This window comes from Carassius carassius, chromosome 21 (genome assembly GCF_963082965.1).
Source record: "Carassius carassius chromosome 21, fCarCar2.1, whole genome shotgun sequence".
Lineage (NCBI taxonomy): Eukaryota > Metazoa > Chordata > Actinopteri > Cypriniformes > Cyprinidae > Carassius > Carassius carassius.
In genome coordinates this window covers 4,699,150-4,712,641 of record NC_081775.1, presented here as the reverse complement: position 1 = coordinate 4,712,641, position 13,492 = coordinate 4,699,150, and the positions used below count along the sequence as shown (strand labels likewise).

General features: G+C 34.8%; 2 protein-coding genes across 4 annotated transcripts in view; one reads left to right on the top strand and one right to left on the bottom strand.

The window, feature by feature from the left end:
* LOC132097382 (probable G-protein coupled receptor 153) overlaps window positions 1–8,062 on the top strand; it is a 29,164-nt gene extending 21,102 nt beyond the window's left edge. Inside the window, exons 4-8 of one of the 3 annotated variants that reach the window (XM_059503049.1) lie at window positions 1,831–2,020; window positions 3,177–3,206; window positions 5,671–5,690; window positions 5,944–7,126; window positions 7,189–8,062. In XM_059503049.1, coding sequence (XP_059359032.1) covers window positions 1,831–2,020; window positions 3,177–3,206; window positions 5,671–5,690; window positions 5,944–6,708 — 1,005 coding nt within the window. In that variant the 3' untranslated portion in view covers window positions 6,709–7,126; window positions 7,189–8,062. Of the gene's footprint in view, window positions 1–1,830; window positions 2,021–3,176; window positions 3,207–3,698; window positions 3,884–5,670; window positions 5,691–5,943; window positions 7,127–7,188 lie in introns of all 3 variants that reach the window. The other 2 variants (XM_059503048.1, XM_059503050.1) reach the window with 2 other exon arrangements.
* A 3,719-nt stretch (window positions 8,063–11,781) lies between these two features.
* On the bottom strand, window positions 11,782–12,967 carry her3 (hairy-related 3). Its single transcript, XM_059502696.1, has 4 exons — window positions 12,841–12,967; window positions 12,639–12,734; window positions 12,468–12,549; window positions 11,782–12,389 (listed from the first exon to the last, which is right to left on the bottom strand). Exons 1-4 carry the CDS (start codon window positions 12,889–12,891, stop codon window positions 11,929–11,931), a joined length of 690 nt encoding a protein of 229 aa, XP_059358679.1. The 5' UTR covers window positions 12,892–12,967; the 3' UTR covers window positions 11,782–11,928.
* Window positions 12,968–13,492: the final 525 nt, after the last annotated feature.

Sequence of the window (13,492 nt, the reverse complement as noted above, 5' to 3'; positions counted from 1 at the left end):
CTATATACAATTTATGAAACATTCCCTAATATGGGTATACCAGGTTTTCAACTGGTTTTGCAGACATGACCGAATAGGTAAACTGACACAAAACATATACTTATATACAACATCAAAAGTGTGGTTTCCATTTTGATGGTTTGTTGTGATGTGTTTAGATTTTGCTTAATAACACAGACTTGTGTTTGGCATCTAAATGTCTCTAGGTTTTCAATGGTTTAATGCTCATGCCAGCCAGTAATTGTTAGCCAGTAATTGAAGTTAACAAATACACAGATTTATAGAGGAACATGGATTGACACATGTTCAAACAGATACAATCAAATAAGCAGAGTCAAATTAATGTTGGCAAAGAACATACTGCCACCACACAAATGCCCTCAAAAAGATGTAACCTTGGGTAAATGCCTGAGAAGAAGCAACCTTCCTATTGACCAGAACTTTCATCAGACAGAAAACGAGATCCGTACAGCATTAGGCTCATTGATAGCCTGCAAATCAACAGTCCTCTTAAGGGATGTAAACGTCAACAACAAGACTGACTTGAGAGTCAGAATTATATCAGAAGCTGACTGAAGTTGTTCAAAAGGAGGCTTGGTAAACCTTCTAGCAGTGTAGATACGTCACAAGAAGGAACACAAGCAGGTTGTTAAGTTCTCATGCATCTCATCCCACACATGAAACAAGAAACAAGTGAATGCTTCTACACCTTCATACACCTGAAGCCTTCATGCATGGAGTTTGTATGTTTTTCTTGTGTTAGAAAAGGGTTTGCTATGCTATTCATTCATTTATTCTTTTTATTTTATTTTTATCTGTAGTAATTTTCATGTATTCAATCCAGCCTTTTCACCAGCAGGTGTCTCCCTCACCCGCATTGTAATTAGGACTTTTTTTTAAAATCTGTAAATAGCCATTATAAGCATGTAATGTGCATTTCCTGTAGGTGAATCAGTTTTGCTTGGATGCACCAGTAATGTGGTTACTTTAAACCTTGCTGATAGACATAAACTGGTTACATGATAAATCTTACTGAAATCTTTTACCTCTTTTTTGCAAAGAAGACGCTTTAGTATGTTTTAAGGTGCAATGGGGAAAGCTCAATATGTCCTTCTGCATAGTTAATTTCGGCAGAAAAGCCAGCCGTGAACTAATGGTGGAAGAATATATGTGGAAAGCCATTCAAAGTAGGAGAAGTTCTGTGGAGAGGTCTCTAAACTGTGCCCTACGGTATCGTGGTTATTACATAGGGGTGTGGTTATTACATATCGTGGCTTGCACAAAAATGTAACTTGAAAATTAAATTGTGATATAGAATTAATCAAGATGCAAATTTTTATCCATGACTCAGCTTACTGTATTTATAGTTAATGTCTGAGAATAGTGTATAGTTAATATTTAAAATCTTCAGAATGGCATACCGTATGTGCTGGAGTGCCATTTCTTTAGTCTGATGAAGTAGTAAAAGCACAAGCATAAATACATCACCTTATTGCTTTTTTAGATACATCAGTTGTGCATTCTTCATGTATATCAAACTTAAGAGGTTGATTTATAATGGTGCCTTTTGAATTGAGGCCAAAGTCGAAGCCTATCCAATTCTGATATATTAGCCTGGCAAATTTAGCATTTTAATGAACAGTATTTTTTTAAACTGTTAAGAATAAACTAGGACACATTTGATAAATAATTGACTGGTTAAAACCACGTTTTAACTGGTGAAAATGCTAGTGTTTTAATAATTTTGGCCAACACTGTATATAATCAGAGGAAATGTGTTTCCATTTGAATTTGCTTCTGAACATAAATAATTGCAGTGCTTCATTGTAGGTGGTGAGCTTTGCCAGCCTGAAATTCGACCGCTCCTACAGCTGGATGGTCCTGTGTGTCCTGTGGTGCTCCATAGCTCAATCAATCCTGCTCCCCATGTTCCTGTGGGCTTGTGACCGCTACAGGGCAGACGTCAAGATGGTCTGGGAGAAATGTGTGGCCATCATGTCCAATGATGAAGTGGACGAAGGTAAGGACCTTTGAGCTTCCTTAATCATGTTCCAAAGAGAAAGCAATGCTATGTTCAAAACAACATAGTATTATATTACTTACATCCTGCAACACCAGTGTTTATTTTTTTAAATAATATATATGACAATACACAGTATACAGCAATAAATATTTGTAAATTCTAGTATTAATTTGTTGTCACATAACTTCACTCCGCAAGATATTGGGAGATTACTATTTTGGAATAAAATGTAAAATTACAGAGAAAAGTAAACAAAGGTTAACAATGAAAAATACTCTAAAGCATTTATTAATCTTACTTAATGTTGATTACAGGATTTAATAATACATTATTATTTATTTATTAAACACATCCATTACTGCTGAGTTTGGGGGAGAAACTTGAATCAACTAGGTCAACCAATGATGATTGCAGTCATTGGATTTATCATGTCACCTTCATTTTGAGATTGATAAATATTATTTTCATCAAAGTATCTCAGTATATTTTGACTTGCACTCAAAAAGAAATATATAACTGGACAGGTTATAACTCAAGAAAAGTGTCACAGAGTTGCATGATGTCACTACTCCTTGGACATGTGACGGCCCCCTCCGGATTTGCAGGACCTATGGCCAAAATACCGGCATTACAACAGGCATCGTTACTACAACAAAACTTGTAACTTTGTATCAGCTGCTGCTACCATCAAAAAAAAAAGATTAGTTAAACAAAATTACATAAAAAAGCTTGATGCACCCTTTCAAGAAGATCCAATATTACATTACTGTGATTTTACAACAATAACAATAGTACTTATTGGTATTTTGGTTGCAATATATAGTAACATAGCAATTTTTATACTGTAGGTAATATTAAAACGCAAAAACCAGTGTAAAAATATAAAAAACAAGGGGTTTTCTGGATAAAAATAACCTGAGGTCACATGATAATTATATAATTGATATGCTTCATCACAGACTATTAGTGAACTGAGGTTGTCAGTATGTATTGATGAATGTAGGTGTTAAGTGTGTGACTTCACTGTTAGCTGTATTTCATTACCCTTCCTGCTGTTCGGCACTTTCCCATATCTAAGTTTGCAGTCATAAGGAATATGTGCCAAAAATGGATTCTGTGATCTTAATTTTACCAGTGCTCTGCTTCTTTCCAGACGGTTTGCCTTGTGTAACTCAACTCAGTTGTATGTATAAGGGTTGTTTCTTGTACTTACGTCTCACTCAAATGCATGCTAAGCTGCCTGTGCTAATAGCTAATCTCATCTATCATCCTGCTGTATGTCCCCATTTTGCCTTAAGATCAGCATTAAACGTTGCCCTACAACTGATTTTGTACTGAAAATTAAAAAAAAACTTGTTTGTACCCCTCAAACAATCTTTTGCCCAAAAACATATTTTAGGGAATATGTTTAAATGACAGTTTTGTTCAAGCTGCAATCTATTAGCAAACAGTGACAGTCAGTCGAGACACTTCAGTGGATCCTTATGATTTCACATGAAGCAATTTTTTAGAACCCCAAATTCTAACGCAGCCACTTTTTTTTAAATCTATAAAAGGGAATTATTATTATTGTTATTAATTTTTTTACCTATTCGTCTGTCTGTCTGTCTGTCTGTGTATTTTGAGCACACTGATTTTAAATCCTGATACATATATATGCTTTCTGCATTTGCAGAAAACAGCCAGGATGGAGGCATTCATCCGGACTTAATATTTGACAGACCGTTTGACTATAGCTCTGCTGCTGATATCATGACGGTAGACCGTATTGCCAAGTACGAATTCTCAACCTTAGAAAGGGGGGGCCCCCAGGGTTATCCATTGAGGGAGCTTCAGGAAGATAGAATGCACTATTTGCAGGTATATTTCCATTAATTTTTTTTTTTTTCAAATTGATCTTTTTGTTTATTTCTAAATAAAATGTGCATGCTGCAATGGCCCTCAACCTCAGTATTTACAAAAAAAACATTACTTCTACTGGAATTTTACATTCCTTTTGTGTGACCTATTAGATATTGAAATCGGAGACTTTTGTTTTGTGTGGATTATATATATATATATATATATATATATTTTTTTTTTTTTTTTGAAAATATGATCTAACAAGCACTTTTGTTTCTTCACCCCAGTAGTATCTTGGTATTTTTTATACAGTTTTTTCTACTGTTGCAGGGCCCATGTGACGAGTGCCACTGATGCTTTTTCAGATTATGTTTTCAAGTTAAAAGCTTGAAGTCATTGCAAATGACTAGTCTGAATGAAAAACATGCTCAGTATGTCTAACTAATCATGATGTAAAAATTCCCTTGATCTGATACTATGACATTCATTTTGTTAGTTGTATATTAGTTGTAGAGGCACAGCTGATGTGTGATCTGTATAGGAGTTTATACCTTCATGGCAAAATCCAAATTTAGATTGATCTTTTGAATGTAAAAAGAATAAAGAAAATAAAAGTAAAGTAAATCTGATTATATGAACCACTTCCACAAGGAAATAGTACTATAAAGGCTTACAAGGTGATTAAGAAATTCACATAACAAGCTGCCAGTAGGTTTTAGAGCTGTGCAATGCTTCACTTCAAACTTTTAACCTTTTTACATTCAAATAATTAACTTCACATACTGCTCATAAGCACTCAAATGTAACCTCCACATGTAACTTTCATTGACCTTTTAGCCTACATATAATCCATTTTTCACTGTGTGTAAATAATTGACCAGCTATTAAAAATAAGCCTGTCTGTAATGAGAATTTGGACTTGGAGGTTAAATGTGGAGAATATGCCGTAAATGTGTATGCTGAACACTTCCCAAAGCTCTGTTAGGCAATCTGCAGTGCTTGACTGCTTTCCATTGCTGATTTTATTGCTATATACATTGCACGAAACAACTTTTGAAGTTCTCTTCAAAGTTTACTGAACAACCATTAACATTGTGTGTTTTAGATTTTTTTCAAAGACGTTCTGCAAAAAAAAAAAAAAAAAAAAAAAAACTGATGCTTATTGATAAAGAACTCAAAGCTGATGTGTCTGCTACAGAAGATTATTCACTTTTTTTAAATACTATTTCTGTAGAAACAATGTTCTTTTTCAATTTCACCAGTGTTGTATGTCATCATCATCACCAGTACTGGAATGCCACAATAACTGGGAAGTACAAGATAATATTGTTTTTGCTGTCAAGCCATTCAGGTTCATATAACATTTAATGCTGCCAAACAATAATATTTAATCAATTGGCAATATATTTAAAGCAAAATGGCACGCTTTTATAAAGTAATCATATCATTTAAATCAGTTGAGTAACAAGTCTTAAATAAGGCTAAATCGTAAAAATGTTTAAGTGTTAACTTCAGTCCTGTAGCATAATATAATGTATAATTACGCTTGTGTATTAGTTGATCTATGGTTACAAAAACGGAATGCCATTGCTTAAATGATGCTTTGCTTCCCTCTACTGGCCAGAGTATAGTACACCTATCAGTCAGTCCTCATACTGCATATAGGGCTTCTTTGTAAAAGGCTGTCTCATTCCTGCATTAACCAATACAGTTGCTTTCATGCTAGGCTTGTGCTGTATGCTTTGGATAGTGTACTTTAAGTTATTTTAAATACTAAAAACTCATTTTATGTCTTTCCTGTGTAGTTCTCAGAACAATGTGGAATGTGAGTATCTGTTTGTAGAATGAGTGATTTTAAACTAAGCAAAATGATATTAACTTCATTTTATCCCTATTAAAAGGCAGATATATGAATATTTAATACTTTAAAGTGAAAATAGGCCTGTGTTGCAATTATAGTTCAAAAGATTCCATTGATTCTGGAATTATAAAAGATGCAAAAGCTTTGAGGTTCTTAGTTTGAGACGGAATTTAGCTTTTAGAAATGTCCTGGTTCACTTTTCTGTGTGTTACTCCAGGTGCCCCCTACAAGAAGATACTCCCACGACGAAACCGACATGTGGACCACCGGTCAGATCCCGTCTTACCTGCATCGCTGGGGCTCCACAGAGGACATCATAGGCATCCCGCAATACAACTCGCAGCGTCACGAGAGACGTCGGAGCAACCCAGCGCCTTACCACGAGGAGAGTCACCCACACCGCAAAAGGAGGCGATCCGAGGACATGCATTTGCTCAAGCAGATTCCACGAGTCGAGCGTTATGAGGATGATTTCAAGTGCTTTAGCCGCGATGAAGTGATTAACTTCATTGACGAGACCCCACTGGCTAGTCCAATGAGAAGCCCGCGGCGAGCCTCTGCGATCTCTCTGGTTCCAGAGACCTTTGAGCAGCACATTGTTTTGTTGCCACATTTCCCGCTCACGCATTTTGAGCGCGAGCCTCAAGCACTGAGACGCTGCTCTGAGCACGGCAAAGCAGCCACACCAGGCGAGATCCCTCAGGATCTGCAGAGAAAAGCGAGGGACGGTAGTGTTGGCGAAGGCTCAGGCATCAAGGGACACTCTGAGCACAAGCGTGCATCAATGCTTGTTCCATTGGGACGAGGTGCACGGACAGGGGAGCAGTCTTCTTTAAGTGTTAGGAAAGGACAGGTAGATGCATCTGCTTGGGTGGACCAGAGGCACCTGCCAAAAGGGGAAAGCAAAGAAAGCTCTAAAAGTTTTATAAGCTCACAATCTGCATCGTCAGGCTGTATGACATCCATAGGATCCACAAACTAAGCGAAAGTTTTATGAGTATTTTCAAGTAGTCCCTGATATGCTTATTAGTGTTAAAACTTTGACTAAGTGGAATGTTTTTGTTAACTAGGAACTGGGATTTTTGAAGTGTGATGGATTGGAAATGGCATAACGACACCATCGTTCATTTTTATGTGTTGCTGAAACCAGGCCGGATTCACGGGTTAGTGGGCCTTCAAGGCAAGGGAAGCTGAGCAGCAAATAAGTGTCCTGAACTCAACACTTATGGTTTGAAATGAGCACTAGGCCTTCTGCTCATACACGTGAGCATTTTACTGAGGCGCATGATAGAGTTCAGCTTTTATGTTTCAGTGAGAATTTAGTAATCTAGTTAAAATACTGCCTTTCTTGACTAAAGAATTAAGGGCCATTCAATTACTTTGTGTGTGTGTGTGTGTATGTGTGTGCATATATATATATATATATATATATATATATATATATATATATATATATATATAGGGCTGGGAGTTCAAAAATACTTTTACAATTTCCAGCATACTTTTATGTTTAAATATGTCTTTGACGTTTAATAATAGCCAAACAAATGATATTTTTCCTTATTTTTTGGCCAAAGTGCCCATGTCTGAAAGCATGGAGGAAGAGGTAGCAAAATAGGGGGATTGAAATTTGACCAAACAGCTTATTTAGCAGATTTCTCAGTAATTTTATTTCCTTCATTTAATAAAATTGCAAAGGTCATCTTGGTTGTGGAAAATGTTAGTAGTAAGATTGACGTAAGAACATAAAATAACGTTTCTTTACAACATTTTAGCTCACAGAGCTTTTAACTCTTTAAATGTGTTTTTGTTGTTTCTGATGATGGTGGCATGTTCTTAATTTTTTTCAAGTAAACTGAAAATATATTTTGTTATATCATCTGAATTCATATTTTTTAAAGCACAAGGTTCTCTTTGAAGATCCAGACATGTTTGCCAGTAGGCTAAAATGTTTCTTTACACAGATATGTTTTAAATGAGTTTGTGTTAAGTGCTTTGTGATGATTGAAAATGTATATCTGATGCATTGTTATTCTCATGATTACAGTCTTATTTGTCTGGTAGCTCGTAAAAAAATGAAAATGATATGAAAAGTAACACTATTTAAAAACACCCATAGACTGCAATCAACATGGTCTTTTTACAAAATAAGTGACATAATCTTTTATCATGTGGAGAAAAGGACCTTTTGAAAGCTGATGCAGTTTGATTTGTTACAGTAGGCATAACCACTGAATTGCAATTGGATATTTGCTGTATTATTTTATGTTGTATATGACCATATTTTATACATGTATCCCAAGACATCAGCTTTTTAAATGATTTGTTCTTGTTAATTTATACGTGTGTGTGTATATTTATCTGTGCTTGTTGCCAGAATGCACTTTTGTACATTTCATACAGCATGATATTGGTGTTGAAATATCAAATGGTGCTTGATACCTAGGCAGCTTCACATGGGATCCACTCTGACATTTTTCATATTTCATGTGGGAACCTGCAGATTGCCCCTTTAGTGTAATACACAGTTAGGGCATCAACAAGAGTCTTCCTCCTCCTATACAGATGGTTGTACAAGGTTTTTTTTACCCCTTAAATTGTTTCTCATTAGCTTTTGAAGACAGTACTGTTCTACATCGTAGTTGAGATGGCTTTAAAATGAATGTTTAAAGAAAATGGTACCTGATGGAATATACATTAACTAAGATCAACTTGACGTAGCCTAAACCTTGTTTTATATAACCACGTACATATGAGATATTTCACATTTGTCTAGAATGATAAGTAGCACTGAAACATAAGCCACTTTGATGCACAAATCTATAAATTCATGATGAGAACATGCTGATCACTATTGATCGTTTAATTAGGAATGCAAACAGACCTGTTCGGTTTCATACAAGCTTATATTATAAAATGTAATTTAATGAAGCTTTAAAATTACTTTGTCTGTGTTGTGCCAATGCACTCATGGAAATGAGTGTGTTAAAATCTTCTAAGTGAACAAATTTTGTTCTCTTTTTGATTACTGATGTTTTGTTGTTCAGATTATCTCTCTCTCTTTCAATGCAATGCAATTCAGTTCAAATGAGCATGACTGAATGAGGTATAAATCTGTAGATTAACACAATTTTGCCAAACATTAAGCAATAAATATGCAACAAACAAACAAACACACACACACACACACACAAATTATATAATAAACCCACACACACACACACACACACACACACATATATATATATATATATATATATATATATATATATATATATATATATATATATGAAGGAAATATTAGATTCAACCTCTGTCCCTCATGGCAGGAGGACATATATTGCGCTGTGAGCTGGATACATTCTGGTTGCACATGTACTTACAGTGTACCTAGCAAAGAAAATTTAGTAATACCTGGTAAAATAAGTGGGGTTAGGTTTAAGGGTAGGTTCTTCATCTGCAATTTATTTATTTATTTGTAACAGAGATTATTTGAACTTTAAAATTGATTAGGTGCCAATTTTTTATTAACAATTATATTTTCTTATGCTATAATAAGCCCTACGTGCCTTGTTTATCAAAACTTCAATTGCTTAATCAAATTCTCCATAGGCTGAAATCGTTAGACCCCAAAACAGGTGACAAGATTAAAAATTGTGTTTCCCACAGTATAATATATAAACTAATCAATGATTAAAACAGGTTCATCCTCCAATATGCTCTTGCTAAGGCTGGGACGCTGTCATGCAAGATGAAATAAACTGAATCATTTCAGTGATGAAAGGTGAGTCACTTTATTAATTTCAAATGGATTTCTTTGCAACAACATTATATGCGTGTACAAGTGGTTTTGGGATCATTATCTTTTGTTTTTATAGTTGGATCTGTTGTGTATTTGTGTTGACTGAGCGGGTGATGCATAAACTGCAAATACTTATGTGAAAATCTCCATTCCAAGTCCTGAATAATTTTTCTGATTTTGTCTTTTGTCCCGTCTCTCTTGAATATTGTTGGAAACAATTGTTTAGCCCTACCACAAATAATGATAACCTACTCTATGGCCAATGTCAACAGCCTTTTCTTAAAACAGGCTTTGATTTTTCCATTATATTAGTGAAAACTTATCTTAATGCCACATTCCACTCAGTTGTTGTTCCAGTTATTCCTAAAGGTTTCCGTGGAGTACATGTCTATGATTTTACTTTATTTGTATTTATTTATTTATTTTTTTTGCTGGCCAGAAAATAGAAAAGTTAAGAATTTTTAAGGAGCATACAGATTTGCATTTTAATATGAATTCGTACAATCTGACAAAAATAAGATGCACCCCAAACCTAGCACTCAGGGTGCCACAAGCACCAATATGCAAAATCTTAAAATACTAACAAAATGTCATGAGAGTGTCTTGTCCTTGCTGTTGACATCAAAAATTATTTCTATATGTTACCCAGCCCCTAATTTTTTTTCTTGACCATCGATGGCACAAAATCTCATCTCATTTGATGAAGGGTGATACTATTTTTCATTTGTGAGATTTAGTCAGTACAAATTGTTTTCTGGTTAAGTGATCTAATTTTGTGTCTCTGAAAAATAGTGGTCTTGTGTATTATTGTTTTTGTCTCTCCCCCAGAATTGGCTCAGAAAGGCTACATGTGGCATCTTGTTACTTTTGTTATTAATTATAAATATGATACTTACGTAATTCATTAGGATTATTGTTCAATATTTCTGTGAACTAGATTTCAGGCATTGTCTCTTTCATTACAAACCAGTAGGTTAATGAAAGTTAATTACATTTGCATTCATAGTGTTGCTGAAATGTCTTCAGTTAAAATATGGTCAATTAAACATGTAAATATTTGTCTTTGTTTAAGTCATAGAATAATTTTACCTTTCATTTGAATCTATTTAGTGGGATTCTGCTTTGTCCATCATTGGCTATTCAATTATTCAACTAAATTGTCAAAATAAAATTTTAAATAGAATATAAGATTAGTATAATCATCAGAGGGGTTCCTTACCCCAGATGACCCCACTGATCAATTTATTCCCTTAGGGGCAATCTTGCCACTGTTTAATATTTCACATTTTGTTTCATAACTAAATTAGCAAATGTTTCTATTTATTTCCCAAAATAACACATTGGGTGACGCATTTATTAGTATTATTTTTATTATTATTAACATTGTGTCAATTGCTCAGATTAAATGTGATTAAAAAAGATAAAACATCAATAGAAACCAAACATATTGCTAATTAAAATGTCTGCTACATCATGAGAATCATCGTCTTCAGCAACATGACCTTGAATTTTGTCACTGTTGAATCATCGAAACCACTATAACTGCATTGTGGAGGGTTTTAGTTCAAGGTCTCCATTGGACTTGCTAACGCAGCAGAAACGTTGCTCAGCTGAGCTATGCGGTGTGTCCCGTGGTCCTAATTATACCTTTGGTTGCTATACATATCAAAGCATCACTAGAAACCCGTTCGCCCAAACCAAGCTCATGAATAACTACGCCAAATAAAAAGAAAAACTTGTATTTGCTACTCAATGGGTAGGAATAGAGTTGTGGGGTAGATGCGTATCATATGTACTCGAAAACTGCATATCATATGCACGCCATCAAATCGATTTGACCGACTAAGTACAATTAAATATGTTCAGAAAATATATTATTATTATTATTGTTATTATTTTAAATGAATATCCCAAGCTATTCTTACCAAAAAGTATATTTGTGTTTGGAAAAGGTTTTTTTTTTTTTTTTAATTTATTTATTTTTATTTTTTTACAATGAGATCGATGTGATGGGTTTTGGAAAGTATGGTAGCCAACATTCAGCATTTACATGTTGAACAGCATACATTTGAGGTAAGCGTGTCTCAAACAGTTTACTTTTCATATAGAATGATCGTATAACATTACCATCCAGTGCATTCTAAATATTTAATTCCATTACAAAGTAAAAGACATTAATTCGATCTCCACAGCAGCTGGCGTCTACATTTAGTCATACACATGTGTCCTGTTACGTAATAAGCAAATTCAATCCAACATTGTAATCTTTTATTATTAAAATAAACATTTGTCATCATTTATTACAAAATAGGATCTACATATACAGTGCATGAGAAGCAAAATTGGAGCTACTTTAAAAAGTCTAAGTGTTAAAACAGTGACGTTTGAAATTCTTCAGATTTACCAAGGCCGCCAATAATTCTGTTTCAAGGCTTCAGAAAAATTGCAGAACTCGTCAGCCTTTGTATTTTTAAGACTGAAGTGTGTAGTTTTGAACTTCTTGGATTCAATTGTTCCAGCCTGTGCGTTAAATGATATTTTGTCCGTATCACAAATCTCAGTCCTCTTCGGCATATAGAAGAAATATCTGTCTGAAGTTGTCTGCAAGTTTGGATATGGAGCGTCTGTTTGAAGCGGAGCTTTGTTTGATTGACGAAGAGTACATGTTGAGGCAGGGATCCGAGCAGTGTCGCTCTCCGCGGTACTGAAATCAGGAACTAGGTTAGAACCGCTCCTAAGATGTGTCAGCATGGTGGAGCGGGAATCTCTGTCAGCATCCGATGCGAGATAATGACTGACAGTGGCCAGACAACTTCTGTAGCCAGCGTGATATTCAGCAGAGTCACAAACTGTGGGCATTCCTGCGTTTAGAGAAATCAATATTTATGTGTTGAAAATGTAACGAATAATAATTATTAAAATCTTAATAAGACACAAACCTCTTCTGGTGTTTTGCAGATGCATCAGATGTTTTACCGTCAGCTCCAAAATATCAGCCTTTTCCAGTTTTCGCTTGCGGATCTGAATAATATAAAATATACCAGTTGGTTTTTGGACAGATATCTGATGTAAGAATTTGAATACATTTTATATCTATTTAATTTTCTTACATTGTTCGAACAGACACTCTCCAGGAGACTTTTCAATTGATTCAAACATTTATTGATACGTGCTCTTCTTTTCTTCTCCATCAGTGGTTTGGAGACCTAAAAGACAAAATTGTTTATTTTATTTAAAATGCAATCAATACACGCTGATAAAGAAGTTTTCTATATTAGTATTATTTGACTTATAACTTATAACTCTAATCACCTTTTTAACGCTCTGAGTTTTCGCAGTTACTTTCTCTGATGCTGCAGCCATTGTCCTCAAATGCTCGTTGCGCTTAGATACCCAGATGAATTTTCCAACTTCCTTGTGTCAGAGTGAAGGAATTTTCCCTAGTATCCTGCTTTATAAAGAGAGACTCACTTAACATTTCAATGCACTGCTCACATCATTGGCGCGCAAAAAGAGCATCCATTTCGTTTCTGCTGGACACCCAATCAGCATGAAGTTGCTTTCCCGGCTGTGCTTTTGTTCTCAAAAAGGAGTTTAGGATTGCCTTTGGTTGCTACTCTCTTTTATAACTATGAGACTTCTAATTCACACTGTCTGAAGAAAAATACACAATAAAATAATAATAACAAATGTATTAGTTGGTCGTATATTTGCGTAATATCTACAGCGATATCGTTGACTTGATTGCAAATAAATGCACAGACACCATTTAAACTGAACAGAGATGACATCACTGAATTCAATGATGAACTGCCTTTAACTGTCATTTTGCATTATTGACACTGTTTTCCTAATGAATGTTGTTCAGTTGCTTTGACGCAATGTACTATTTTGTTTAAAGGCTATATAAATAAATGTGACTTGACTTGACTTAATTGTCTTTTGAAATTGCAAACTGTGGCTT

What these genes read in the sequence shown, in the direction of transcription:
- her3 (XM_059502696.1), bottom strand. Translation starts at nt 12,891, where the DNA reads ATGGCTGCAGCATCAGAGAAAGTAACTGCGAAAACTCAGAGCGTTAAA. An exon ending in AAACTCAGAGCGTTAAAAAG is followed by an intron (nt 12,735 to 12,840) that starts GTGATTAGAGTT and finishes TTTGTCTTTTAG; the next exon opens with GTCTCCAAACCACTGATGGA. An exon ending in TCTGCAAAACACCAGAAGAG is followed by an intron (nt 12,390 to 12,467) that starts GTTTGTGTCTTA and finishes CTCTAAACGCAG; the next exon opens with GAATGCCCACAGTTTGTGAC.